Consider the following 26,302-nt stretch of genomic DNA (forward strand, 5'->3'; position numbering starts at 1 on the left):
CTGTCTTAATATCCCAATGATACTGCTTTTTTTAAAATTTTTATTTATTTATGATAGTCACACAGAGAGAGAGAGAGAGAGAGGCAGAGACAGAGACATAGGCAGAGGGAGAAGCAGGCTCCATGCATGGGAAGCCTGACGTGGGATTCGATCCCGGGCCTCCAGGATCACGCCCTGGGCCAAAGGCAGGCGCTAAACCGCTGCGCCACCCAGGGATCCCCCAATGATACTGCTTAATGAGAGGTTAACATATGTCAGTCGACTTTGTTAGGTAGCACCTGTAAGGTTTTTGGAAGAAGACAGAATAAAAAACACAAAGTAAAATTTTCCCAAGGCTATCTGTTTGATACACTTAAAATTCATAAATTTTCCCAGAATATAGATTTGGCAAGGAATACTTCCTAAAGAGTATTTGTTTTAATATCTTGTAGTTGCATGGGATATATAGAAGAGTAGAAGCACTAGAAATAAATTTTCCATGTTTATGTAGCTCTTTCTCTCTTTCTCTTCTCTTCTCTTCTCTTCTCTTCTCTTCTCTTCTCTTCTCTTCTCTTCTCTTCTCTTCTCTTCTCTTGCTTCGCTTCTTTCAGATGGGAGAGGGAGAGAATCTTAAGCAGCCTCCATGCCCATTGTGGAGCCCAGCACACTACATGATCTCTTGACCCTGGGATTATGACCTTTGCCAAAATCAAAAGTTGGATGCTTAACTAACTGAACCACCCAGGCATCCCCCATATTGTTCATTTCTAATAAGGTTTTGAATCACTTCATCTTCATGTGTTCTGTAAGTATTTATTTAGAGCATAGTATATACTGGGCACTGGGTGAGTTGAGAAAGGACACATTTGAAGTTCATGCTTATTACATTTTATTTAGCAATTACTGGATTCCTGTTTGGTTATTGCTAAAGCACATGTTTAAAAGTTGCCAAACAAGTATAGTGAATGGGGGGATTCCTTGATATCTTTTCCTGAAAAGATACTCAAGAGGAAGGAATGAGTAAAAAATAGAACTGTCTATCTCATGTGACAGGCTATTCATGTCTCTCCATTTACACACTGCCATTCATGAGGTTTTCTAGCACTTGGTGTGGTTTCAGGTGATCAGCCAAGACCTAATCAGAAGAATCTGATTTGACCTGAAAGATTTCAGTCCTGTTTGTCACTTGCTAGATGACTTCTTTAAGTATTGGTGTTGGCATTTTTTTTACTTAATGTTTATAAAATAATAAGGGCAAAATGCAATAAAATATTCGAGTCATTGACCCAAATAAATACCATTCTGCAGAAAAATCTTTTGAGGTTGCTGAGAATGAGTATCAGCTCCCAAGTTCCCTGTGGGCAACTTGAAGTGTTGGACTGACACTGATTGTAGGGTCCTGTGTACAATGAAGTATGGATTTTCTGGGTGTGACAGTCACAAAAGGTTGAGGAAGTTCTAGTTCTGGTTCCTGTAACTAGAAAGTTACCTAACCTGGGGTATCTGGGTGGCTCAGTTGGTGGACATCTCAGGGTCATGGGATTGAGCCCTATGTTGGGCTCACACTTAGCAAGGAATCTGCTTGAGGATTCTCTCCCTCTGCCCCTCCCCACTGCTTGCATGAACTCTCTCACTCTTTCTCTCTCAAATAAATCTTAAAAAACAAAAGAATGTTACCTAACCCCTTGAGACCTAATTGTTTTCGTGTGTTAAATGAGAAGGACTGGATTCTATGAAACCTGAAAGTCTAGAGAGTTTTAGAGTTGAAAAAAATAATTCCTTTGAGCAAATTCATAAATTCTGCAGTTATTTGTTGAACACTTATATTGTGGCAAGCCCCGTTCCAGTTGCCGGAGAAACCATAAACAGACAGACAAAAGCCCTGTCTTCTAGAAACTTACCTTCCTGCTTGGAGTGAGATAATACACAAAGAAGTAAAAATATGTAGTATGTGGCCAGTGCTCCTCAACACTGTCGAGGCCATCAAAAACCAGGAAAGTCTGAGAAACTGCTTCAGACAAGAGGAGCCTAGGGAGATAGGACCAAAAAATGAAATGTGGTATCCTGGACCAGAAAAAAAGGCAGTAGGTAAAAACTGAGGAAATCAGAATAAATTATGGACTTCTTTTAATAATAGTGTATCGGTGTTGGTTCACTAGTTGTAACAAATGTACCCCAAATGTAAGCTGTTAATAATGGGGGAAACTAAGTGTAGGTTATATGGGAACTTTCTTATATGGTATCATCTTTACAATTTTTCGGAAAATCTAGAACTGTTGTAAAAAGTAAAGTTTATTTTTAAAATGTGTGTGTGTGTGTGTGTGTGTGTGTGAGTGTGTGTGAATGATGCTGACAAAAGTGAAGCTGGATCAGAGGGGCAGGGAGCACAGGTGGTGGGGAAGGTGAGGGAGAGCCTGACAGAGAAGGTGACATTTGGGCAGAGCCCTGGCTGGAAGCAGGGGAGCCAGCCATGTGGGTATTTGGGGAGGGGGTGTTGAAGACAGGGACCTGCAAGGGGCAAGGCACTGGAGGAAGCAGCTAGAAGGCATGCCAGTTGCCATGAGGAGAGCTCCCCAGGAGTACAGGTAGAGAATTAGGTCAGACGGGGATGGGGGCTGGGGGAGGGTGGGGGCTGGGTGTTAGGTATCTTTTAAGTCCGGATCAGGACTTTGGCATCGACTCTGGACCAGATGCAGGCAAAGCCATGGGTCTGGCCTTCTTCCCTGTGGCACAGATCCCACATCACATGGTCCTCCTTTCACAGGCTTCTGAAAGTTACCACTTGAGGGCCTCATTAGGCTTTAGAGCAAGGGTTGGAAACTACAGCCCTGGGCCAAATCCTATCCCACTGGGTTCTCTGCAAAGCTGTACAAAGGTGAGCTCCTACCTTTTCCCTCCCTCCCTTCCGTGAGGTGGTTTCATACATTCATAGACCATTTGTAATTGTTTTGTCACATTCTGTATTCCATCCTGGGATTCTCTTGACTTCCTAAATGATTTGTTAAAATCTGCATACATTAAGGCTCACTCTTTATGCTGTGAAGTTCAGTGGGTTTTGACAAATGCATAGTGTCATGTATCCACCATCACTGTATCATGCAGGATAATTTCACCGCCTGGAAAAAACCCCTGTGCTTCACCTTTTCAATTCCATCCTGTCAAACCTCTGGCAACCACTGATCTTTTCACCCATCTCTATAGTTTTGCCTTTTCCAGAATGTCATATAATTGGAACTATATAGTATGTAGCCTATTTAGACTGGCTTCTTTCACTTAGCAATATGCATTTAAGATTTAGCCAAGTCTTTTTGTGGCTTGATACTCTTTTCTTTTTATCACTTAATAATATTCATTGTCTGGATGTGCCAGCTTGTTTATCTATGTCACCTATTGAAGGGCATCTTGGTTGCTTCCAGGCTTTGGCCATTATGAATAAAGCTGATATAAACATTCATGTGGAGGTTTTTGTGTGGATGTACGTTTTCAAATCAGTTGGGTGTGATTGCTGAATTGCATGGTGACACTGTGTTTAGCTGTGTATTTACCCTGAGTTGTGGGGTTTTTTTGTTTTTTGTTTCTTTTAGAATATCATAGAGGAAATCTGACATTTTTTTGGTTTGTGTCCTTTGACAATGCCATGATACTACTCTTTTCCTATTTCTGGAGGCTCGATTGAAATTTCTCCAGAGGAGTGTTAAAATTCAAATTGTTTTCAGTGAAATTTGAAATTATGATGGAACTTCTAAGAGTAGATTCTTAAAAATCTTTTTAATTTTAAAATTTATCCCCAGTGGGTCCTACCCTGAGAACTTAATAGATCAGCTGTCTAATAAGTTAAAGTAATTGAGATACAATAGTAACAAGTTAAAAATAATCGTACTAGCATTCCTGGAGGCTTTGGGACTGACATGTACATTTAATGAAATAACGAGAAAGTGTTTCGGTGGGCTGTTTCCATAGATGTGTAAGTTCTGTGTAAGGTTCTCTCCATGTAAAGACCTCAGAATCTGCATGATTTCTGACCAACACTAAAACTTGAAACACACTGAAAACATGTTGTTGTTAGGGTGTGTGGCTGCCTTAGTCAAAACCATGTGACTCATGATCTTGGAGTTGTGAGTTTGAGCCCCACATTGGATGTAGAGATTATTTAAAAGTAAATAAGTAAACTTAAAAAAAAAAAAAGGAAAGAAAGAGAATACATGTTAATAAAGAGTGAGAAAACAAAGCTGGGGGAGAAAGGCTTGGATTTTTTTAGCCTTATCAATATATGATTATTGATGTGTAACATTGATATAGTAAATACACTACACATATTTAAAATGTACAACTTGAGTTTTGACATGTGGATGACAGGCACTACAGTCAAGGTAATGAACACAGCTGTCCCCAAAGTTTACTTATTCGTCATTATCATTCCCCCTTCTCTTGGCAACAACTGGTCTGTCACTTTTAGCACGAAAGATTAGCTTGCATTTTCTATAAATTTTTATATATTGTGTATAAGATTTGAATTATTTAAATGGAATCATATAGTTATATTTTTATAAAGAAGTCTCTGGTTTCCTTCAGTACAATTATTTTGATTTATCCGTATTGTTTGGGCGAATCAGTACTTCCATTTCTTTGTTACCGAGTAGTACTCCATTTTATGGTGCCATGGACTGAATTGTGTTCCCTATAATCACATGTTGGAGCCCTAATCCCCAATGTGACTTTATTTGGAGATAGGGCTTTTAGGAGCTGGGTAAGGTTAAATAAGGTCACAAGTGTGGGACCCTAATCCTGTAAGATTGGTGGCCTTAAAAGTAAGAAGAAGAGTCCTTTCCATGCGCATGCAGTGTTGAACGGCTGTGTGAGGGCCCGGCAAGGAGGTGGCCTTTGCAAGCCAGGAAGAGAGCCGTCACTAGGTCTGGACCATGCTGACATCCTGATCCTGGACTTCTGCCTGCAGAAGAATGATAGAATAAGTTTCTATTGTTTTAGCCAACCAGACAATGGTGTTTTGTTATGGTGACTTGGGCAGGCTTACGACCTGTGGGTATACCACAGTTTGTTTTCCCATCTTCCTGTGGGTTAGACATTTCTAGTTTTTGACTGTTGCAAATAAAGCTGCTGTGAAGGTTCATGTACAAGTTCTTGTGTAGATTTGTGCTTTCATTTTTATTGGGTAAATATCTAGGAATGGACTGGCTGGATTGTGTGTCTCACCTTTTAGGAAACTGCCAGATGATTCTCTGAAGTGATTGTACAATTTTACTTTCATAGTAGTGGTGTATAAGAATTCTGGTTCCTCCACATCAGTCTTGAGGCTTGAATTTTGAATTGCTCTTCCTTAGGTGGTCCACCCAGATGTGTGCAGGAGGCGAAGGCCTGCTGGAGCATGGCCAGGAGAGGCATGGGCAGACAGCCATTTCACCGTGGAGCCCTCTGCCATACTCTCTATGTTCTCAAATGCGAGTTTTTTATGCCCACATGAATTTACTTTCCATAAAGAGATAGAATGACTTAACACCTCTATCCCTTATATTTGTCCTCCTTTCATTTCTTTTCCTATGTTTCTTTTACTTGCAGACCTCCTGCATTAAGCCCAGAGTTTTTGGTGTAGGAGTTATTAGAGGGAGCCTGGGTTTTAAAGTCAGACACATCTGGATTTGAATTTGTGCTTTATAGCTTAGCTGTGTAGAAAGTCGGGGGGCCATGACCCTTGGTTTCCTCATCTGTTTCTAAAAAGTATGGGGAGGTTGATAATACCCAGCTTTGGTTGTTATAAGGCTTAAATATAATACATTGAAAACATCTTCATTGAACATCTTGGGAACCGTAATCATTTCCCAAGATACATTTCTAAGTCCCATTTTCTGTTTGACAGAGACTGACCTACTACCCACTGAGTAGGAGAGGAACTAAAGTTAGTTTTTTTTTTTTTTTTTAAGATTTTTTTTATTCATTCATGAGAGACACACACACAGGCAGAGGGAGAAGCAGACTCCATGCAGGGAGCCTAACGCAGGACTCGATCCCAGCACTCCAGGATCACGCCCTGGGCTGAAGGCAGTCGCTAAACTGCTGAGCCACCCAGGGATCCCAGAACTAAAGTTTTATTGGGTGCCACCAGTTAGGGGCCCAGAGTATATGGTAAAATACAGTGGTATTGCCAGGGCTTAGGGTAACCTTACAACGATCAATAATTTCTAAGCCTTCCTTTGGCCATTTGTGTCATATTGTGGGTATATTTCATGTTTCAATTTATGTACTTACACAAAGACAATTCCTGCCTGAATGTGATTCCTCTAAGCAGCCCATTTGGGAACCCCCCAGCGTCCTGGTACTTAGGGGATGTTTTTAGGGAGGAGAAAAGGAACACTGTGGCTCTGGAGGGATGTTTCTCAGGTCTCTGGGATTCCAGCCAGCGTACACGTCTGCCTTTCTCAGTGCTTGGGCTGCAGTGTTTGAACGCGGGTCTTTTGGCCTGCAGAATCCTTTGTCCAGCTGGCTGAGGTGTGTTGAGTGCGTTGGGCCTTCTCTCCCATGGAGAAGTGGGAAGTTATTCTTTGATGGCTGGGCCAGACTGCTCATCTGATGTTACTGGAGTTTGAAAGGTTGTCCTGGTAGTCAAGTGGCTGTCATTAGTGTGGCCAGGGTAGGCTGGAGTGAGAACTACAAGGGAAGGGGAAGGTCCTGATAAGGTGGGAAGTGTGGGTGTCAGTAGGCACTGGATTTGTTTTGCCAGGTGAGGGTGTCTGGGGGCCTTCTCTCCCCTGCCCGACCGCTGGGTTCCAAGTGTCCTGCAGCGTTTCTCCTTAGAGCCGGCTGGCTTTCTTGGCATCATTCAGTCTAGTTGCTAGGAAGCCGAATAAGGCAAATGCAACTTCCTTTTGACTTACTCACATTGAACCATCTGCTTATTCCTTCTCATGGCCTTCAAACTTGGCTAGGATCATTGAGAAGAGGGTCGAGTGGAGCATCTGTGCTCCTGATCCTTTTTGGAAAAGGAAAGCTTTCTAATAACTCTTTAACCCTCTCGGTCCAAATTCATAATAATTAATCTTGTTCAACCTCTTGTTTCTCAGCTAACAATTTGGAGGAGACGTTTTCTTCTTAGATTTTGCCCCTGATTTTTGTCTTAGATTTCAATCTGTGTTATTTATTAGCCACACAACTTTTAAACGAGGAAGACGGTGTTGACATGTGTCAGATGCGTTTGGCATATAACATAACAGTGGTCTTAATCGAGGACCTTGAGTGCTTAGAATCGATGCACACAGATCATTCAGGAACGTTCTTTCATAAGCGCCATTGTGGAGTTAGTGTCAGATACATTATAGGTGGCAGATAATTAATGAAAATTTATGGTGATGTTGGTAGAGCATCTATCAAAGAGAAGCTTTAAAAAAAAAATAGACTTTTTAAAATTACCAAACACTGTCAGCATTGCATTCTTACTTTTCTTTTACGTTTAATTCAGTTCATTTGGGTAAATCTGGTTCATTATGTTGAAGCCCTTTTCTGCTGGTGAATTTATAGTGGTCTTTTCTTGTGAGCTGTGCCTTCAGTTGTCAACTCTGGAAAAGCAGTTGAACAAACAAACTAGACAAAAATAGAAATAGGCATTACAAAATAGAATAGAAATTCTGGAAAAAAAAAAAGTCTGGAGAAAAGCACTGTTCGAGTTTTAAAAATCCAGTTTAACTGAAGATTTAATCACCTTTGAGTATACCAGAACGTTGGAAGCTAACGTGTGGGCTATGGGAAATAATTTCTTCTTAAGTGTAATTTTGTCTTTGTTGGTTTTTTAGCAGCAAGCCATATAAACCTTTTCTGCCGACTTCTTATTCTCCCCAAGAGGGCTACTTAAAGGAGGGTGAAGACATGCTAAGGTAAAGTTTTATTGTTGTGGCTCAATTTGCTAAAAGCTTTAGTAGTAATTTAGATGTATTCTTACTGTGCAGACTTATGTGTTTGTTAAAATTGATGCTATTAATATTTGCTTTTGGGGAAGTCCCTCAGGTCAACTCAATTGTATTAAGCCATTCTGCTTTAACTTGTCCCTTTCCATAGTCATTTGGACTGTAGTTAACTAAAACAGACCCAGACTGAAGGGACTCGACTACTGGAGCCCCTCTGTGAGCTCCGAGTGAGTGACCTGCTGCAGCAGGCCCTCAACTCCCTTCTTCCCCACCTCCCCACCTTTTTTGTGCTACCATCTGCCCATGGGTATATGCTCTAAAAATGCAAATTTATTTTAGTTGTGAGGTGAATTAGTATTCCAGTATAAATAAAGTCAAAAATAAAAATGATTTGAGGCGCCTGGGTGGCTCAGTTGGTTAAGCATCCGACTATTGATCTCAGCTCAGGTCATGATATCAAGGCCATGAACTCAAGCCCCGTGTTGGGCTTGCACTTAGCTAGGAGTATTTGAAACTCTCTCTCTGCCTGTTCTCCCGCCCACTCTCTCACACGTGCCCCCTACCCTAACCCCCAGGAATGGATAAACAGATGTAAAAGTGTTTGATAATAAAAAGTTAAAATCCCTTTCAGAGCCCTCCCCAGTTCCACTCACCCCCTCTTTTAAAATAATTTATTTATTTGACAGAGAGAGAGCACAAGCAGGGGAAGTGGCAGAGGGAGAGGGAGAAGCAGGCTCCCTGCTGAGCAGGAAGCCAGACTCTGGGCTCATCCCAAGACCCTAGGAGTCATGACCTAAAGCTGAAGGCAGACCTTTAACTGACTGAGCCACCCAGGCACCCACCCCTTCCTTGTTGTTTTTTTTTTTTTTTTTAAGATTTATTTATTTATTCATAGAGAGAGAGAGAGGCAGAGACACCTGCAGAGGGAGAAGCAGGCTCCATGCAGGGAACCCGACGTGGGGCTCCATCCCAGGTCTCCAGGATCACACCCCGGGCTGCAGGTGGCACTAAACCTCTGTGCCACCAGGGCTGCCCCCCTTCTTTGTTTCTAACTGAAGTAGCTCACACTGGTATATTGTTCTAGAACTTGCTTCTTTCATGTAACAGTAAGTCATGGAGGATTGTTGACCACCATGTAGGATTCCACAGTTTATAGACCAGTTTTGAAGGTGGTCTTACTCTGTTTACTCTTTCACATTCAAAGGTGGAGTTCTGAGTAACTAAGTAACATGGTACTTCAGGATTCTTGCTTTGGATCTACCTCTAGTTTTGGTAAAAGCAGTTTTCCTTGAACTGTATTTGAATTGATTTTTATATGTATGAACCTTGACAGGGCCTCTCTCTTGCCTGCATTAAAGATGAGATTTGTGTCAGATTAGATTAATAATTCAAAATTGAAAAATGCCTTCCTCGACTGCGGAAGCACTTGGAAGTATAGAATTCAGGAGTGACTGTTAATGGGGATTAGTCTGTCTCAGGTAACATTTCCTGACAGTGAGACTCAGAATACTTGCACCAGTAGGCGATCTTCTGAAGGAGGGATTTTCTTAACTCTGGTGTGAAAGAAGTCTAAAGGCAGAGATGGATGATAATGGCTTACATCTATTGAAGGCTTGTTGTGCATTAGACATTATTCTAAGGACTTTACCTGCATTAACTCATTTAATCCTCATAGCAGCACTTCCGTGTAGATTCTAATAGCCCCATTTTGTGCGTGGGAAAACTGAGGCATAGCAATGTTAAGTAACTTGTTTGAGCTTACTCAATTACTAAGTGATAGCACTGAGATTCATACCCAGGAAGTAAGAATTTCAGCATCATACTGCCTTTCCTGAATGACCACATACCAGGCTCGGGTGCACCCCTCCATCCCCATCTAATTACTTAGGGTGGTGGTCAACAGTTTACATACTACTTCATTAAAAGAAAACATTTAAAGTTTGAGGGAAAGCCAGCAAGAACACAGCCTAGCAAGAGGTAGAGAAAGGCAGCTTGAGGAATGGCCTCTGGAGGCAATGGCTAATGTTTGTCAGAGACAGTAGACAAAGATAAAGTTTGCATGGGGGAAGGAAACATCTCGTGTAGCTCAGGATTGTCAGGCAGTAGCGGAGGCATAGATTCAGGCAAGAGCTTTGCCTCTAAAAGTCTGGAACTGTGTCTCTGCTGTGTCAGGGAATTGGATGTGGACAAGAACCCAAATGAAAATTATACAGGGGAAGAGCAACGGGATCGACATTTGCTGGCAGCTTGCTGAATAGTCATGGTTTGAGCGTGTTCCGTGGCTGCTTTGCCATGCAGCGTGATGCCTCTGGTGAGAAAGGAACTAATTGCTGCCTGCCGAGGTGGTTCTCTCCCTGGCAGGACACTCCTTATGGACAGACACATTGGTGTCTGGATGCTGGAGAGGTGCAGTAAAAATGCCTGATTTAGGGTACAGAGTGCAGCGAATTCCCCCTTTCTTCTGTTAAATCACAGCAAAGGGGACTACTTTAGATGGCTAATAGATTACCCAGCATCTGTGCACTATTTTGCATGCCTTTAGCAAGGGAAAATAGCTGGCTCACAGGAGCTGTAGAGTGTTTAGGAGTAAGTGAACAGACCTCGTTGACTCATTTTTTACCCATATCCAATGAAGACCCTCACAGATAAGCACCTCTTCTTCAAAAGATATACATGTCTGATAAAATTATCTCCTTTTCTTTAAATTACACACCTTCAAGTATGAGTTTCTTAGTCTGACTTGACAAAGATCAGTGGCTCCATGTAGTACGTTTCGTCATAACAGGCAAGACGAAGTGAGTAGGAGAGGGCAGAAACATCCCAGAAACTCATAATATTTCTAAAATGAGAATGGATTATTGAGCGTCTTTCTACGTCTGTGTAAATACAGCCTTTCTTTTGGTGCATACATATTGTGCCAGGTGACCTGGTATTTATTTTTGGCTTTTGGGGACACATTTAGAGGGAAACTGCATTTGCACAAACTATTATATTTTCATGCATCCAATAGCATTAAAGAATTATGGCGGAATGTGGCTGATTATTCAAAAAGGAACGAAGAGAACCATGAGCGACCCCAGACCACTCAGTTAGGTAAGAGTCTTGCTGCGATTCTCCTTCTGTTTTCCTCATCTATTCTTTATAGAGGTGTTGCCTTTCATTTACACTTTTGTAAAAATTCTGAAAACCTTCAGTGATTGTTTTTGCCCTTGCAAGAGCATGAACATGTCAATATTTTTCAGATGATGCCAGCATTAGGGACACTCGGAAAGAGGGGCTTTTCCAGCACTTTTATCAAGTGGTTCAGAAAGAACGTGATCGAGAAAGGCCTTCAGATTGCGTTATTGTTTATATCAACAACGAACAGAGGTACATTTATTTTTTTTTAGCTTGCCAAATGAAAATGTGTACAAATGGAATAATAAGTATTCAGCCTTACATACATAAAAGTCACTCAGGGTTGAAAGACTCTTGAAATGCTGTTAGAACATTGCTCTAAGAATTACAAGACTCTGCTGTTGGGTTTACCAAACTGGTGGCTGGGGAGGTTTCTGATGATTACTACCTTACTCAGTTTTCTGAATTGCTCAAGTTTTCTACAATGAATATCTATCAATTTCATAATCAGGGGAAAAAAACCCAACCTGAAAATAGCCCTGGTTCCATATGCCAGGGACTATCTGGGGATACTTTAATGAAAATAACATACCAACCTTTGCCTTGGGGCATTGACAGTCTAGTGTGGGATACCACAAGTTGGCCTCACTGATAATTTCAGAGATGGGTTTTTCTCATTTCTTAACTACTTGTTGAATTCCTTTCATCCTTTGTCCTTGCTGTTTTTCCTTCAGTGGGGGATGCTCAGACCTTGTTCTCCATCTGTAACTTGTGCAGGCCAACTAACGTGTAACTTGTATAGGCCACTTAATACCTGTAATTCATGCAGACCACTAAAGCACAGTTATAACCTGGTCTCCTGCCCTCATGGCTGTCTCCAGCTCATCCTTTAGGTCTGTGTAATGCCCTGATCTTGAGCACTGTTGGCTGGCACTTGAAGGCAGACAGGGGTGATGTGTGACGATAATTGTGTCTCTGGGTTGTCAGGTTTCATAGTGCTTGGCAAAGAATGTGTAGACAAATGGTTGGTTGGAGGCATGCACACTTACTCCAGGCTAGGTGCTGAGTGCATGATACTGCAGACTCAGCCATGATAACTAATCATTCCTGAACAAGAGACCAAGCACTCACAAAATATAACTCAGCATGAAGCCAACATTGGTATTCTCACTTTATTTGAAAATCGGCAATCTTAAAATGACTCCGAATTCTTATTCTGTGATATTTGCTTTACAGACATCTAACTTATGTGTAGATAGCATCTTTACAGTAAGGTTTGTGAAAGCAAAATTATAGCTTCATTTCATTTGGAGGGTATTTGGGTTGGATCTTGGGAGACAGAATACTAGAAGAAATGAGGTCAGTCACAGCATGGGGAGGGTGGGAGAGGCCAATTCCTTTTACATTAGAAAATTATGGGATTTCCCTTTAATAATTGAAAGACAACCAGACATGCCCTGGATTAATTTCATCATGTGGTAATATAAACCAATTTTGAACCAGAGGCAGTAAAGACTCAGCATGCATAGTGGCTTGGTTTTCCCTCAACATTTAGCAACTTTGCTATAGTAGTTTGCATCAGCCAGGGAAACTACATTTTAATCTTTGACTAAATCAGCTTTCTTGGAACTTGTAGCATCACATCAGACCTGTGGTACCTCATAGCTCTTTTAGAATTGTGATGGGCTCCAGTGGCTGTTTGACTCCTGCACCCTCATGCCCTTGCCAGTCTCCCAACTCTAGAGTCAGGCTGGCTGATGTTGACTGGAGTGCAGTGTTGTGTGGTGGAGAGGAATCCTCAAGATTGCTTTTCTTCTCCCCTTCCATCTGGGGTGGTATTCAGAAACTGCTTCTCTGCCTGGCATTCACAGTTCTGGCATTTAGCCATGGATTAGGACCCTCAGTGGGTGTAGCTTAGGGATTCCTCTGCCACATGCATTTGCCAGAGAGTCAAAGAACTAGGCATTGCTGCCTGCTCTGTTGTCTTTGATATTGAAAAGATTTGTGATACACTGGTTGGCTAATTCATTCCTTTATACTTCAAAACAATAATTAATTTTCAAATCGTGTCCTCCAACATGAATTATTACTGTTGATGGTTTTTTTTTTTTTTAAGATTTTAATTTATTTATTTGAGATAGAGCACAAGCAGGTGGAGGGGCAAAGAGAGTGGAAGAAGCAGGCTCCCCATTGAGCAGAGAGCCAGATATAGGACTTAATCCCAGGACCCTGAAATCATGACCTGAGCAGAAGACAGATGCTCAGCCAACTGAGCCACCCAGTCACCCCTATTGTGATAGTTTTTTTATATATATATATTTTTTATTTATTTATTCATGAGAGACACAGAGAGAGAGGCAGAGACACAGGGAGAGGGAGAAGCAGACTCCACGCAGGGAGCCTGACCCAGGACTCGATCCGGGTCTCCAGGATCAGGCCTTGGGCTGAAGGCAGCGCTAAACCACTGAGCCACCTGGGCTGCCCTATTGTGATAGTTTTGACTCCTGGGCTGTCATTGTGTAAATATGAACCATGGTATTGTTTTTCTTGTTTACCTCTTGAATTTGTTTTCTGAAATCACCCATACTCCTAAATTGCCTGGAAAGCATTTTTCTGGCTCTGATTTTAATTTTTAATTCACAGAACATGCATTTAATGTGTACCTGTCATATGTAAAACTCTGTGCTAAGCACTGTGAGGAACATGCAGATAATTGACAGTTCCTCTTTTGTACCACATTCAGCCTAGTAAGGTAAAACACATCCAAAAATAACAAGTGGAAGAAGGGATATGCTAAGAGTTGTTTCTGCTTTAAGCAGAGGATACATAAGAGGAAGAACAGACTACCATTGTAGGCTCCAAGGAGGTGAATCAATGTTTCAGGGAATTATGTCATTTGAGGCTTCTAAGTTTCTGTGCAGGTTTCTAAGCAAGTATTGGGCAAGGAGGGAAGCATTAACCCAAAGGAGAGGTCTGGGATAGATTCTTTGGGAGTTGAAGACCAAGGCTGAGAAATTGGGAGTGAGACGACTCTGGGGTTTGATCCAAGGTTGGTTAAGGGATAGTTGATAATGGTAGAGATAGATGGTTAACTCCAGTATCATCCATTTATTCATTGTTTGTCTATACATTTACTTAATTATTTGTTTGTTTATTTATTTATGTACCCTCATCTTGAGGCTTGAACTCAACAACCCCAAATCAAGAGTTGCATGCTCTACTGTTTGAGCCAGCCAAGCACCCCTCATCCATTTACTTGTTAGCAAGGAATTATCACAGTGGTAGTGATCTCAACAACATCGGTCTGTCCTAGGAACTAGTTGTAGATGAGCATTCTTATTATTCTGAAGATAATCTTATCTGTTCTTTCAATCTTATATTTCTTTCATGGTCTTTAAATTGAAATAAATCGAATAACACTTGAATGATTCCATCTTGAAAAACATGGGCCACGTTTGTGGTGCTTATCCATTGTATTATGCCACACAAAAACATGGCTTTGACGTACTCTGCTTTCTTTGTAAAATTCTGTACATAATCAACCATATGAGAACACCACATTTTTTAAAAAGTAAGTTTCCTTTGGTTAGAGTTGCCTCCAGTTCTCTTAACCTGTTCCATCAAACAGATAATGTATTATTATTATTATTTTTAAAGATTTTATTTATTTATTCATGAGAGACACAGAGAGAGAGAGAGAGAGGCAGAGACGCAGGCAGAGGGAGAAGCAGGCAGAGAGAGCAGCAGGCTCCATGCAGGAAGCCCGACGTGGGACTCGATCCTGGGTCTCCAGGAACATGCCCTGGGCTGAAGGCAGGCGTTAAACCGCTGAGCCACCTGGGCTGCCCGAGATAATGTATTATTGTTAATGTTTTCAGTGTGTCTAAGAATGAAAACAAGTTGCAGGGTATGCACAATTAAAAAAAAAAATACAGTATCTTCTACTTCACTTATCCAAGTACAGCAAAAATATAGTATCTTACATGTCACTTAAATTTGTCATCAAAATATCTATTCCACAGCTGCTTGGTGACATTGGCTTTTTTTTTTTTCTTCTTTTGTTTAATTGAAAATAACCTACCTTTTACGTGTGTGTTGTGTGTGGTGTATGTTTTGTTTTTAAGGGAATATGCGACAGGCATAGGTCATCGGTTGCAGGATCATGACCTTGTGGTGGAAATGATTCACCTCTCCTCTGAGTCGAGCCTTATGCGAGCGCTCCAGGAAGTTAAGGATGACGGGTCCCCGTTTTGCATTCTTGTTGAACAGTCTAATGTAAAACTTTCCTCTTGCACCGTAATTATGCTTCATGAGTCTATCAAAAGTAAGTTTAGCTCAATCTAGAACTATCACTTAAAATGGATTCTGCTTTTAAAAATGTAATAGTTTTTCTTTGTATGCTGGTATACTTTGAAGGTTCACATTTGTCAGTAACTAAACTGGATCTAGTTGAGAATAAAGTGACTTGAATAGGTATCACAAAGTACTCTCTTGTGTATTAGTGTAATTAAAGCTTAAATCATCTTTATTGCTTCTTATTTAAGAATCTAGAATATTTTGTCCAAAATATTATGTAACAAGTCAGTTCTCTTATGCAGAACTTTTGACCAAATCTCACCACCATCTTTTCTGCCCTCAATCGAAGTCTAAAAGATGTTATGTTCGTGCATTTTCTTAGACTATCTTTCTTGCTGACTTTGCCTTTCCTGTGATCTCTCAAACATTTCATTATTCTTAGGCTCAAATAATGCACAAAAATGGAGAATGCACAAAAATGGACTCCTTTTTCTTCCCTAAAATACATAGACTTAGGCAGATGCACACATCCTAGATCACACTCATCTTTCCTCTGCTGGTCAAATCTGTTGCTTTTAGAGAGGAGGGTCTGCCTTATGGAGGGTCTCTCAGTAGCTTCCTTAGAGTCAGACCCAGATGAGCATGAGTTCTGTAGTCCTCTTGTCTTTATAGAAGGTCTTGATGCTGCTCTGTGCAGTCCACACTTACTAAGTTCCTCATGTGTGCCAGGCTGTACAAGATGCAAGCCAACCCTGCTTCCTTCCTCTCTGGGTAGGCAGCAGCCAGGCAGGCTTTTCCAACAGGCCCATCTCAGCTTGAGTCTCCATAGCAATGTAAGATTCTCACTGCTAAGTCAGGAGACCATTCCCCTGGGCAGAGACCTAGTGGAGCACTAGTAGTTGCCTGTGGCTTCTGGAGCCTTCAGAGAAGTCTGTCAGATGGATATCCTATAATTCAGCTATAATGTTGGGTTTGAAAAAACAATAGTGAGAAACAGTTGGCTCCCCACAATTGGGGGGATGCCAGGACATCTTTTCCTGCCATTCCATTTGTTTTGCTTCTTTGTAGCCACCTATACCCACCTAGCCAGCTCTTGTTCAGTACTGTTCCCAAGAGTGTGAAACTATGGTTTTTCTAAACTAGAAAATGTCTAATGTGTTTTAAACAAATAATAAGACTAAATCACATTTATGTAACATGTAAGTTCTGAAAATGTGAAAGAAAAGGCATACTTTCAAAATTACAAATCCCAACCTGGTGGGGGTGGGGATGGGGAATGATTTAAGTTAACAGGTTGTGCAGAAGACTAATCACATATGTTTACATTCGTGCAACACCATTTAGGAAATTACTACAAAAGTAGATAGGTTGAATAATTTGTTAAATACTAAAACACTTGTAAAAACCAGCACTAGTTCAAAAAAGCATGTGATCTATTTTTACCATGTTTCAAATTCAGAGAAGGGTTTTTCATGTCTAGAATAGTATTAATAGGTTCATATTTCATTTCTCATCCATGAATTTAATTATTGAACTCAGATGATACGTAAAAAGGACACTCTGTTTTCTCTTATAAGCTAATAATTTTAGCAAAATTAGTCTTTGCTGGCTTCTCTTTCACATTGTTTTATTGCTGACAGTTTGTTTTATACCTTGCGTGCAGCCATTATTAAGAAGCCCATGGAGCTGCTTCTATGCTAAGACAAACATTTAAGACAGTCAAACAATGAAACCTTAACACCTGTAGGCAAATATACATTCATATTTCTTCCTAAATGTAACCTTAATAAACAGTTTAAGATTTAACCAAATACCATAATCTCTGCTAAAACTTCATAGTGTCCTTTGGGTCCTAAATTTGTTCAGAAGTCAGTTAAAAATGGCAAGACAGGGTAGGGGCCTCCCATCTAAAATTAAACTTTTATGAAGTCTTATTCTCAGTAGGTATACCTAGGAGAGATTAGAAGACACCTGTGCATTGACTATAGCCATTAAGTTATGTAAAAGTCATTCCTGGAGTCTAGAATTTATTTTATATGTAATATTTAGGGCCCAGAGCACTACTGACCCTATCTGGAAAGGCTTTTAACACGATTTAAGATCCCATATGCCTGAGCTAAAGACTGCAGAGCCAGGTAGAGGATTGTGGGTTACTCCTTAGCCTACAGTGACATAATCTTGAAGTCTGCACCACATTCTGTCTCTCTGTCTGTCTGCCTATTATCAAAGTATTACTATACAGAGTGAAGAGATGAACACTACAATGTGTGTAATGAAAACCAGCAGCCTCATTTTTCACCTGCTCACCTCTCTAAAGGTTCTGTTCTTCCACTTTCTTCTGTGAATCTGTCTTATCTCAAGTTGTCCACCCAGTTTGCTGGAACTAAAATACCTTCACTTTTAGGATTTTTCTCCCCTTAAACTTTTCTAGTAGCCAGTGATGGTTGAGGTTGCATCCTGTCTTTTTTTAAGCTAGATATAATTAGCATTAAGAATTCGCATTGGTACACGTGGCACCTGTTTCCCCCTCCCCCTCCCCCCCCCCACCGCCTTTCTGTCTCATCTGTGGGTCTGTATGAAAACTATAAACTAAGCTGCACATTTTATAATTTTGAAACAATGTTATGTTTGATTTTGAAATCGACAGGGCACCTGCTTTGGAGGGTCCCAGTCCAGTTGGATCAGTAGATGGTCAAATCTGTACCAAAAGCTGACACAGCTTAAACAACATGTAGTTGATTAACTATGTTATTTTCTGATTTTAAAAGGAATCAGGGCACCCATTTGATATAAAGCAGGCTCTTTCTCATCCCTAGTTCATCGCCATATGCCCCTGGAAGATGCCCTGGTGCTGGTGGCTAAAGAATACAGGAGGTTTTTCTCTAAACGGGAGCAGCAGGAACGTACTAGAGTTGCTCTGCGGGCTGGAGATCTGGTGGATGACTTCTTGGCTCGGGAGCGCCTTACCAGCTACTCTGTCCCTTCAGACATTCAGCACCTTCTCTTCCTATTGACTGAGGGAAAGCATCTGTATGGGAATGAGTTGAACCTGCTTATTGACTACCTGACAACCAGGAAAGGGCAGCTGGAAGGTATTTGGCACTGTTCCTTCTCCTTCCCCATTTTAAACCACAGGAAATCCTTTCCTGAAAATCTGTATGTGAAAGAAAAATAAGAACTTTTTATTTAATTGAGAGACTATTCTTCTGTAATATAAAGGTATCTGATAGAAACATATTCCACGTAGGAACTAGACTATTTTAATGTGTAACCTTTATAGACTAAAATGCTTCTTTTGAAGCTAAATTTCCTTTTTTTTTTTTTTTTTTTTAAAGATTTTATTTTCTTGAGAGAGAGAGAAAAAGACCATGAGCATGCAAGAGTAGGGTGCGGGGGGAGAAGAAGACTCTCGGCTGAGCAAGGCTCGATCCCAAGATGTTGGGATTATTACCTCAGCAGAAGGCAGAAGCTTACCCAACTGAGCCACCCAGGCGCAACTAAACTTTGTTTTCAATCCAATTTTTAATATATAAATGGAATGACTTCTCTATATAGTTTCTATTCCCCTATCAGGTTAGTTTTGTGATTTGCAGTTTCAGCTTGTTAATTGATACATTTGTAGATTTTTTTTAAGTGTGGGGTAAACATAAAGAAGTTCCTAATCTTGAAGGATGTAATGAGCATTCCAGATACGAGCCAAACTCCTTAAAATGGTGACTTCACTTTACTTGTTTTGAGTTAAAGTAGGTGAGAAGAAAATAATAACCACTTGTCCCTGTGGGAAAACATAGCTGAAGTTCCAGGGCCATGTCAGAGCTTTCAAGAAATCATTCATCTTATTAAATATGGAATATATTTTATTTTTTGTACATTTTTTGTTGTACTTTGTCAAGGTTTTAAAATTAAAACACAATAGGGTTTTTTTTTTCTTGAGTGCTTATGTAGTTTATTAACTGATTAATTGATTGATTGAAGTATGATGGACAGATTATATTACTTTCAGGTTTGCAGCGTAATGATTTGATATTTGTATATATATCTAATGATGACTGCAACAATCTAATTAATATCCTGTCTCTTTGGTCATAGAAACCTCTAAGTCAGAAAAATGCTAGTCTTCCTTGAATTCCCTGGGTCCTTTGTACAGCTCACCAACCTCTGCAGCAGACTTCTGGTGACCATTCGTTTTCTTCATTTTTCCAGGCTTTGAAACTCCCGAGTCTTTGGCTAGCAATCATTCCTCATTTCAAGGCAGGAACACCCCTGTTGTGGGCAAGCTGCCTCCACTTCTTCCAACCCCTGGAAAGCAGTCCTTCCCGGGCTCTCATCTCCCCCTTCCTGCCAAGTCCCCGTTGTTAGGGGACAGACCAGGAGGGGCTCTCCTTCCACCACCAGGTCAGTGCTTCCTTCTAGTAATAAGAGACAGCCGTAGCTCTGCTGCCTCTACAAGCTCTGCTCTGAGAGAGCAGGGCAGTTTATTGAATGTTAAGATTTTAGGAGACCAAGAGAGACACTTGGGGGTTCAGTGGGTGCTGTTCCTCTTGAATGAGTGGCTTAAGTTTTAATATGGGGAGGGGGAAATACAGAGGAGCTCTTCTATCAAGGTTGGTGGCCACGTTTAGAATGGCTTAAATGGAGTTCCTTTAATATGCACTCTGAATTCCATAGTGTTTTTGAGGCTTTTCTGAGTAGTTGGCACTAAATAGTGTCTGACATCTGCCTAAAATGAGGTTGTATTACTGTGGACCCCTTCCATTGTAAGTGACAGCGACCTAACTCAGTTAGCTTAAAACAAGGAGACTTGACTGGCTTACATAGCTGAAAATCCCCAGAGTTGACTAACTTCCAGCCAAACTGGATCCTCCTGCTCAATTCTGATGTTCATCAGACATCCATAGCTTCCCTCTGGGACAAAACTTGGACTAACCACTTACAGAGTTCCAGTCAAGCCCAGTGTCCAGTTCTGGACCCTACATATGCCTCTGGTTCCTGGGTGTGTAATATCACAGCCTCGCCTGCCTCTTGAGGGTAAAGAGGTTTTTATATTTATTTGTTTTATTTTGTTTTAAGATTTGTTATTTATTTATTTGAGAGAGAGTGCACGTGCATGCATTGGAGCAAGGAGAGGGGGTAGAGAGAGGAGAGAAACAGACTCCCTGCTGAGTGCAGACCCTGACACAGGGCTTGACCCCATGACCCTGAGATCATACCTGAGCTGAAATCAAGAGTAACATGCTAAAAAAAAAAAAAAAAAAAAAAAAAAAAAAAAGAGTAACATGCTTAACCAACTGAACCACGCAGGTGCCCCAAGGGTAAAGATTTTGAACTCTGTAGGCACCTAGAATGCAGCTAATGCAGCTTCTTCTACTCAGTCCCTATTTTCTGTGTTCCTCATCTTTCCAGTATTGTTCATACATGCTTGTCTCCTCTCCTGTTCTCCTTGTGTATTAACAGTGGGAGCAGAGAAGAAACTGGATAAAGCATGTTTTCAGTCTGCCATGTTAAATACAAAGTTGGCAGTGAAGTCTTTGTGGAAAGGTGGCTTTTCTCGTGGGCCTTAAAGAACATATGGACCTGGGATGCATTTGTGCATAAGAGTCAGATATTACTTTGGTCTTTTATATGAACACGGATTATTTTACACAATCATCTTTCTTACAAGCACTACTTTCTTACAAGTAGTATTTCTACCTTGACTATATTGGGGATCAAAATAAAGGGAATGTGTTCTTTTGCTTTGGTCGCTGTACATGTGGATGTCTTTTATTGGCAAAGTCAGTCTGTGTTGAAGATCCACAGCCCACAGGACAAACATATCTATGCCCCTGTCCCTTTCAGACCTGGTGACTTTGGGGATGATTGAGAATATAGTTTCAAAAAAGAGAGAGAGAGAGAATATAGTTTCAATTTTTTTAAAAAAGATTTATTTATTTATGATAGAGTGAGAGAGAGAAAGGCAGAGACACAGGAGGAGGGAGAGGCAGGCTCCATGCCGGGAGCCCGATGTGGGACTCGATCCCTGGACTCCAGGATTGCGCGCTGGGCCAAAGGCAGGCGCTAAACCGCTGAGCCACCCAGGGATTCCCGTCATACATAGTTGGGGTTTTCTTGTACCCTGTGTTTGTTCCTTCCTTTCCTTCTGCACTCACCATGTTCCCCTGTGCCTCAGCCCAGCCCCTTGATCCATCCTTACACATTCTTACCACCTGGTTCCTGTGAGAAGTAAATGAATTAAAAAGAGAAGGGCCCAGGAGGAGATCTCTTTGCTCTGAATTGCTTCTCATCCTTGCTGAAAGTTTAAAAACAAAATTCTTTCAGACCCTCGGAAAGGGCTAGGTGCTTGCTTCAGGCCCTTGGCATGAGCTGTGAAAAAAAAAAAAAGCCCCTGTTCAACAGCCTAAGAATGGGGTAGGGCAGACTGACTGCCCAAGAGGGAGTGACAGCGTGCTAGGCTATGTGTGAGACCCCTGTGACTATGTCCAGGCCAAGGTTCTGGGCAGACAGATGTTAAATTCTCAGGAACAGAATGCTTCAGGTATGTTCTGGATCTGCCTTTATGACCTGTCTGGGAACCTCACTGATTTGGATGTTTGAGAAAATATATTCCAAGTGTCAAATACAACACTGGGAACAAAACTCACTTACGAAAAAGTGAGGGTGGAGAACCGGGATAATCAAGACATGCATGCATGCCCGCACTGACTAGACAAAGGGTTTGCAAACTTCTTAAAAGACAGATAGTCAATATGTTATTTTTAGGGCTTATAGACCAAGAAGCAAAATTAAGGATATTATGTACATACTTATATAACCATTTAAAAAGTAAACATTTAAAAATGAGAACCCTCACCCCTACTCGCGCAAAAAAAAAGAGAGAGAAAACTATCTCTGCTCATAGGTCCTACCAAAACAGATAGTTAGCTGGATTTGGCCCCCAGACCGTAGTTTGCCAGCCCCTAGACAAGCACTGAGGCCCAGTCTGGGCCCAGAGAGGACTTGGTAGAGCTTGGAGGAGCTGGGGTTTGTGTGTGTGGCAGGTGCTCCCCACTCAGCCCCTTTCTGAAGATTAAGGGAAGGTCCCTTTGCGGAGAGCAGCTGGAACCAGGTTCACATATCTCCTGTTTATGTTCTGGTTTTTTTTCTCTGCAGGCTTGGTCAATCCCAAAGGTCTGTTTGCCCCTCCCCTGCTTCCAGCAGCCATCTCCAAGAGACCTGCTCCTATGGGGTGCCCCCAACCCAAGTGTGTCAAGCGTCCCCTACTTGGGGAGAAACCAGGCCTTCTAGTACCACCAACAGGTGAGTAGCCAGGTGAGTGGGGGAATGGTATTCTAGACTCATGCTGTCTAATGGAACTTTCTGCAATGGAGGAAATATTCTACAGCTATATGGTCTAGTATGGTAGCTGTTGGGCTACATGTGGCTATTGGAACATGGCTGGTAAGACTGAACAACTGAATTTTTAATTGTTTGATTTTAATTAATTTAAATGAATATGATCACATAGTGATCACATAGTCACATGTGGCTAGTGGCTACTGTAATGGTCAGCATAGTTCTAGGCTACTGGAGGTGACAAGAGGCTATAGCAATATGCAGGTAAGTGTGTTTTTACCATGTAGAAATCTATTCTTTCCTAGTTTTTTTCTCTCCCTTTTTTAAAGCTGCAGATGTACTTAAAAAGGGAAACATATCTCTAACACGAATGGATATTATTGTCAGTTGCTGTAAAAAAGAAGGTAACCCTAATAAAGAGAACAGAAAGAATATTCCTGCTAGAAACTATTGCCTGTATCAGTCTCTGAGCTTAAGGCTTGCTTTCCCTCTGGTTAAGAGAAGAGATTACTAAGGGTCAAGGAGGTGGTAATAGGACACCAGCGCTACTAGAAACTCCCTCCTTGACTGTGACTCTTCAGGAGTATTGGAAGAAATTGGCACAGGGAGTATCTTATGAGGTTGAATGTCTTATAATTGTGTGCCTGTGTATCCCTGATGGCATTTGGTGGTGTGCGCTTTGTTTCTTTTTGACTCAGGGAGATGCACAGCCTCCCCAGGACCTGACCTGTCATACTTAAGGTACTGACTGATTGATAACACAGCCCTAGCTCCAAGGCAGCACAGGAAGAGAGGCTTTTCCTCTACCTTCCCAGTGCAGACCTGGCCAGCTCTTCTCTGATGCTGCCTTTCCTCCTGTATGTCTGGGAGAGATGAGGCCAGAGGCCCCCAATCTGCCCTCAACCCCACTAAGGTACAAAGGTGGTGGTAAGAGCTGAGATGCACTCTGGCTTGGGTGGAAGGCAGCCAAGCAGGCATTTTTGCTGACTTCATTTTTAGTCACTCAGGCTTACTGAACCTAAGTAAAGGCACTGCCCAGTTTCTCTTACTTCACTGTTACATATGAGTTCTCTTCCGAGATTTGGTGCCAAAGCCCCCGCTCTTAGGAAGGTGACCTTTTGTCCCTCTCTGTTCTTCATGCAAGAGATATTAGGATATTTACTGCCATTTTAAAGTTTCACTCCTGAGCACACCTGGCTGGTTCAGTTGGTTGACCTCAGGGTCATGGGTTCAAGCCCCACATTAGAGACAGAATTTACTTTTAAAAAAGTGAGTGAGGGATCCTGGGTGGCGCAGCGGTTTAGCGCCTGCCTTTGGCCCAGGGCACGATCCTGGTGACCCGAGATCGAGTCCCACGTCGGGCTCCCGGTGCATGGAGCCTGCTTCTCCCTCTGCCTGTGTCTCTGCCTCTCTCTCTCTCTGTGTGACTATCATAAATTTAAAAAAAAAAATGAGTGAAGTTTCAGTCCTCTATGTTTTAGTCAAACATAATTCTGTAAGATACACATTGCTGTGGTTGTGGTATGAAAGATGTATGTTTAGAAAATGGTGGCAAGACATGGAACAGACATAGGTCAATGACTCTGACCCTCCTGGAAACCTAGACAGTCTGCATCATTCTGAAAGATCCTCATCTGACAGACCACATTTTAGGGAAATTTTGAGAATTTTCCTTACCCCTAAGATGGCCATTTATGATGTCTGAGGAGCCTCTAAGCCTCAAATTCCAGGACTGATAGAGAAAATATTTTTTTAAAAAGTGAAAACATGAAGCATGCCTATGTGAAGTGTAACCATAATAGTTACTATGCATTGAGTTATCATTATGTGGCAGACATTGAGGGAATTTCACTTAGTCTTCAAGCAACCCTGTGAGCTACGTAGTGAGATGATCTTCCTTTTCCACATGAGTCACCTAAGGCTCACAGTGAGTAGCCTGCCAGGGCCACACAGTGGTACCTGGTGGGGCAGAGACTGCACACCAACCATGGGACTCCATGCTCCGTGCTCTTACCCAACACACAGTCCAAATTTTTGCTTGGATTTCAAGTATATCATTCCATTCACTGTGTAAGCACTGCAGAAATTTTGCAGGAAGGAGTGGTTATAGTTTAGCAGGGCTGCCATAAAGCCAAGAGCTGGCCTTGGAGGAAGTCAGGTGTTAAGGTGTCTGGAGAGAAAAGGCACTGAGACTCCTGTGGATAGAGAGGGACCTCTGGGTGAAGGCTTATACTCCATGAAGAAGGTGTCCCATAGTCCTTTGTCAGACGAGGCTTGGTACCAGGCACCAGGATTAAATGAAATAATGTGCACGAACAGCTTTTAACATGCCCCAAGCATGGCACAGATGTCCGTCTGTGGAGGCTGCAGCTAGGTCAGTGCAGGTGCGGCTGGAGGGCTCTGTGGAGTCGGCACGGCACGTACACTGATGCTGCTTGTTCCTCCTCTTTGTAGTTCTTCTGTCGGTGCTACACAAGCAGGCGGTGCAGCCCATGTCTCTGCTCAACTAAGGAAAGCTCCCTGGAGCCAGGAGAACAAGGTGGCTGCTGCCCAGATGGCAGCTTCACCCTCCTTCAAGGACCGAGGCCCCGGTTGGACCTGCAGCCCTGGTGCCTGGGCAGTGGGTACGAATGTGCTTCCCTTCTGTTTGGTATGTGGTCCCATGGAAACCTGTTTCCTGTTCAGAGTCTCTTTGTGCCAAACTAGAGATATATGGAAGGTCATTGTAGTAGAAATTGGATCTTGAAGTTGTTTGATTATATACATGTTAAATACAATAAAACTTTTAGCTTTTACATATTGGTTGCCACTTTTCAAGGACTTGTTATTTTGGAATGATTTTAGATTTACAGGAAATTCCCACAGATAGTCTAGGTAGTTCCCTCGATCCAGCTTCCCCTGATGCTGGTGTCTTACAAAGCCATGGCATCTTACTGGGAAATTTGCATTAGTACAGAAACACTAACTATATTATAGACTTGACTCGTATTTTACCAACTTTTCTGTTAATGTCTTCTTTCTGTTTCAGGAAGATATTGCATTGCATTTAGACTCCTTTAACTTTATTATGTTCCAGTGTTTTTATTATGAAACATTTTAAATATACAGAAAACTTGATGTGGACAGTGAACATCCATATATTCTGTATCAACAACTGATATTCCGTATCTGCCATTTCTTAATGTCATATGTCTGTGTAAATAAAAACTTGTTCTTAATCATGAAAGTAAGTTGCAGAGTTCGTGATATCCCACCTTTAAATACTTAATTAAGCCTGTAGCATGCATCTCCTAAAAATGAGAACATTTTCCTATATAGTTATGATATATAGTTTGTGCATTACATTTTTTGTTTTTGTTTTGTTTTTAAATAATTTACCTTTCCCCTCCTTTTTTTTTTTTTTTTTATTAAGCAAGCTCTACACCAAACGTGGGGCTTAAACTCATGATCCCAAGATCAACAGTCACATGCTCTACCTCTTGAGCCAGCCAGGCACCACATTTGGTTTTTATGTGTGCCTAGTTTCTTTTAATCTATAACAGTCTTCTCACACCCTGCCTCTTCACCCCCCATGGATACTGACTTTGAGTCTAAGCCACTTGTTTTGTAGAATATCCTACATTCTGGATTAGTCTGATTTTCTTCATGGTATCACTTAACTATTCTTC

The 26,302-nt window shown here is 41.5% G+C and overlaps 1 protein-coding gene and 1 long non-coding RNA gene across 2 annotated transcripts in view; one reads left to right on the forward strand and one right to left on the reverse strand.

Moving 5' to 3' along the window:
- LOC487290 (nuclear receptor coactivator 5-like) overlaps positions 1-25,381 on the forward strand; it is a 51,939-nt gene extending 26,558 nt beyond the window's left edge. Inside the window, exons 2-9 of the mRNA XM_038531090.1 lie at positions 7,779-7,859; positions 10,900-10,982; positions 11,132-11,258; positions 15,131-15,330; positions 18,101-18,394; positions 19,506-19,697; positions 22,452-22,598; positions 25,089-25,381. Coding sequence (XP_038387018.1) covers positions 7,852-7,859; positions 10,900-10,982; positions 11,132-11,258; positions 15,131-15,330; positions 18,101-18,394; positions 19,506-19,697; positions 22,452-22,598; positions 25,089-25,144 — 1,107 coding nt within the window. The 5' untranslated portion in view covers positions 7,779-7,851 and the 3' untranslated portion in view covers positions 25,145-25,381. The remainder of the gene's footprint in view (positions 1-7,778; positions 7,860-10,899; positions 10,983-11,131; positions 11,259-15,130; positions 15,331-18,100; positions 18,395-19,505; positions 19,698-22,451; positions 22,599-25,088) is intronic.
- LOC119870338 lies at positions 290-2,911 on the reverse strand. The gene is made up of 3 exons (XR_005355819.1): positions 2,867-2,911; positions 1,881-2,007; positions 290-677 (listed from the first exon to the last, which is right to left on the reverse strand). It is a non-coding gene; the product is annotated as an uncharacterized LOC119870338 (long non-coding RNA).
- Positions 25,382-26,302: the final 921 nt, after the last annotated feature.

This window comes from Canis lupus, chromosome 2 (genome assembly GCF_011100685.1).
Source record: "Canis lupus familiaris isolate Mischka breed German Shepherd chromosome 2, alternate assembly UU_Cfam_GSD_1.0, whole genome shotgun sequence".
NCBI lineage: Eukaryota > Metazoa > Chordata > Mammalia > Carnivora > Canidae > Canis > Canis lupus.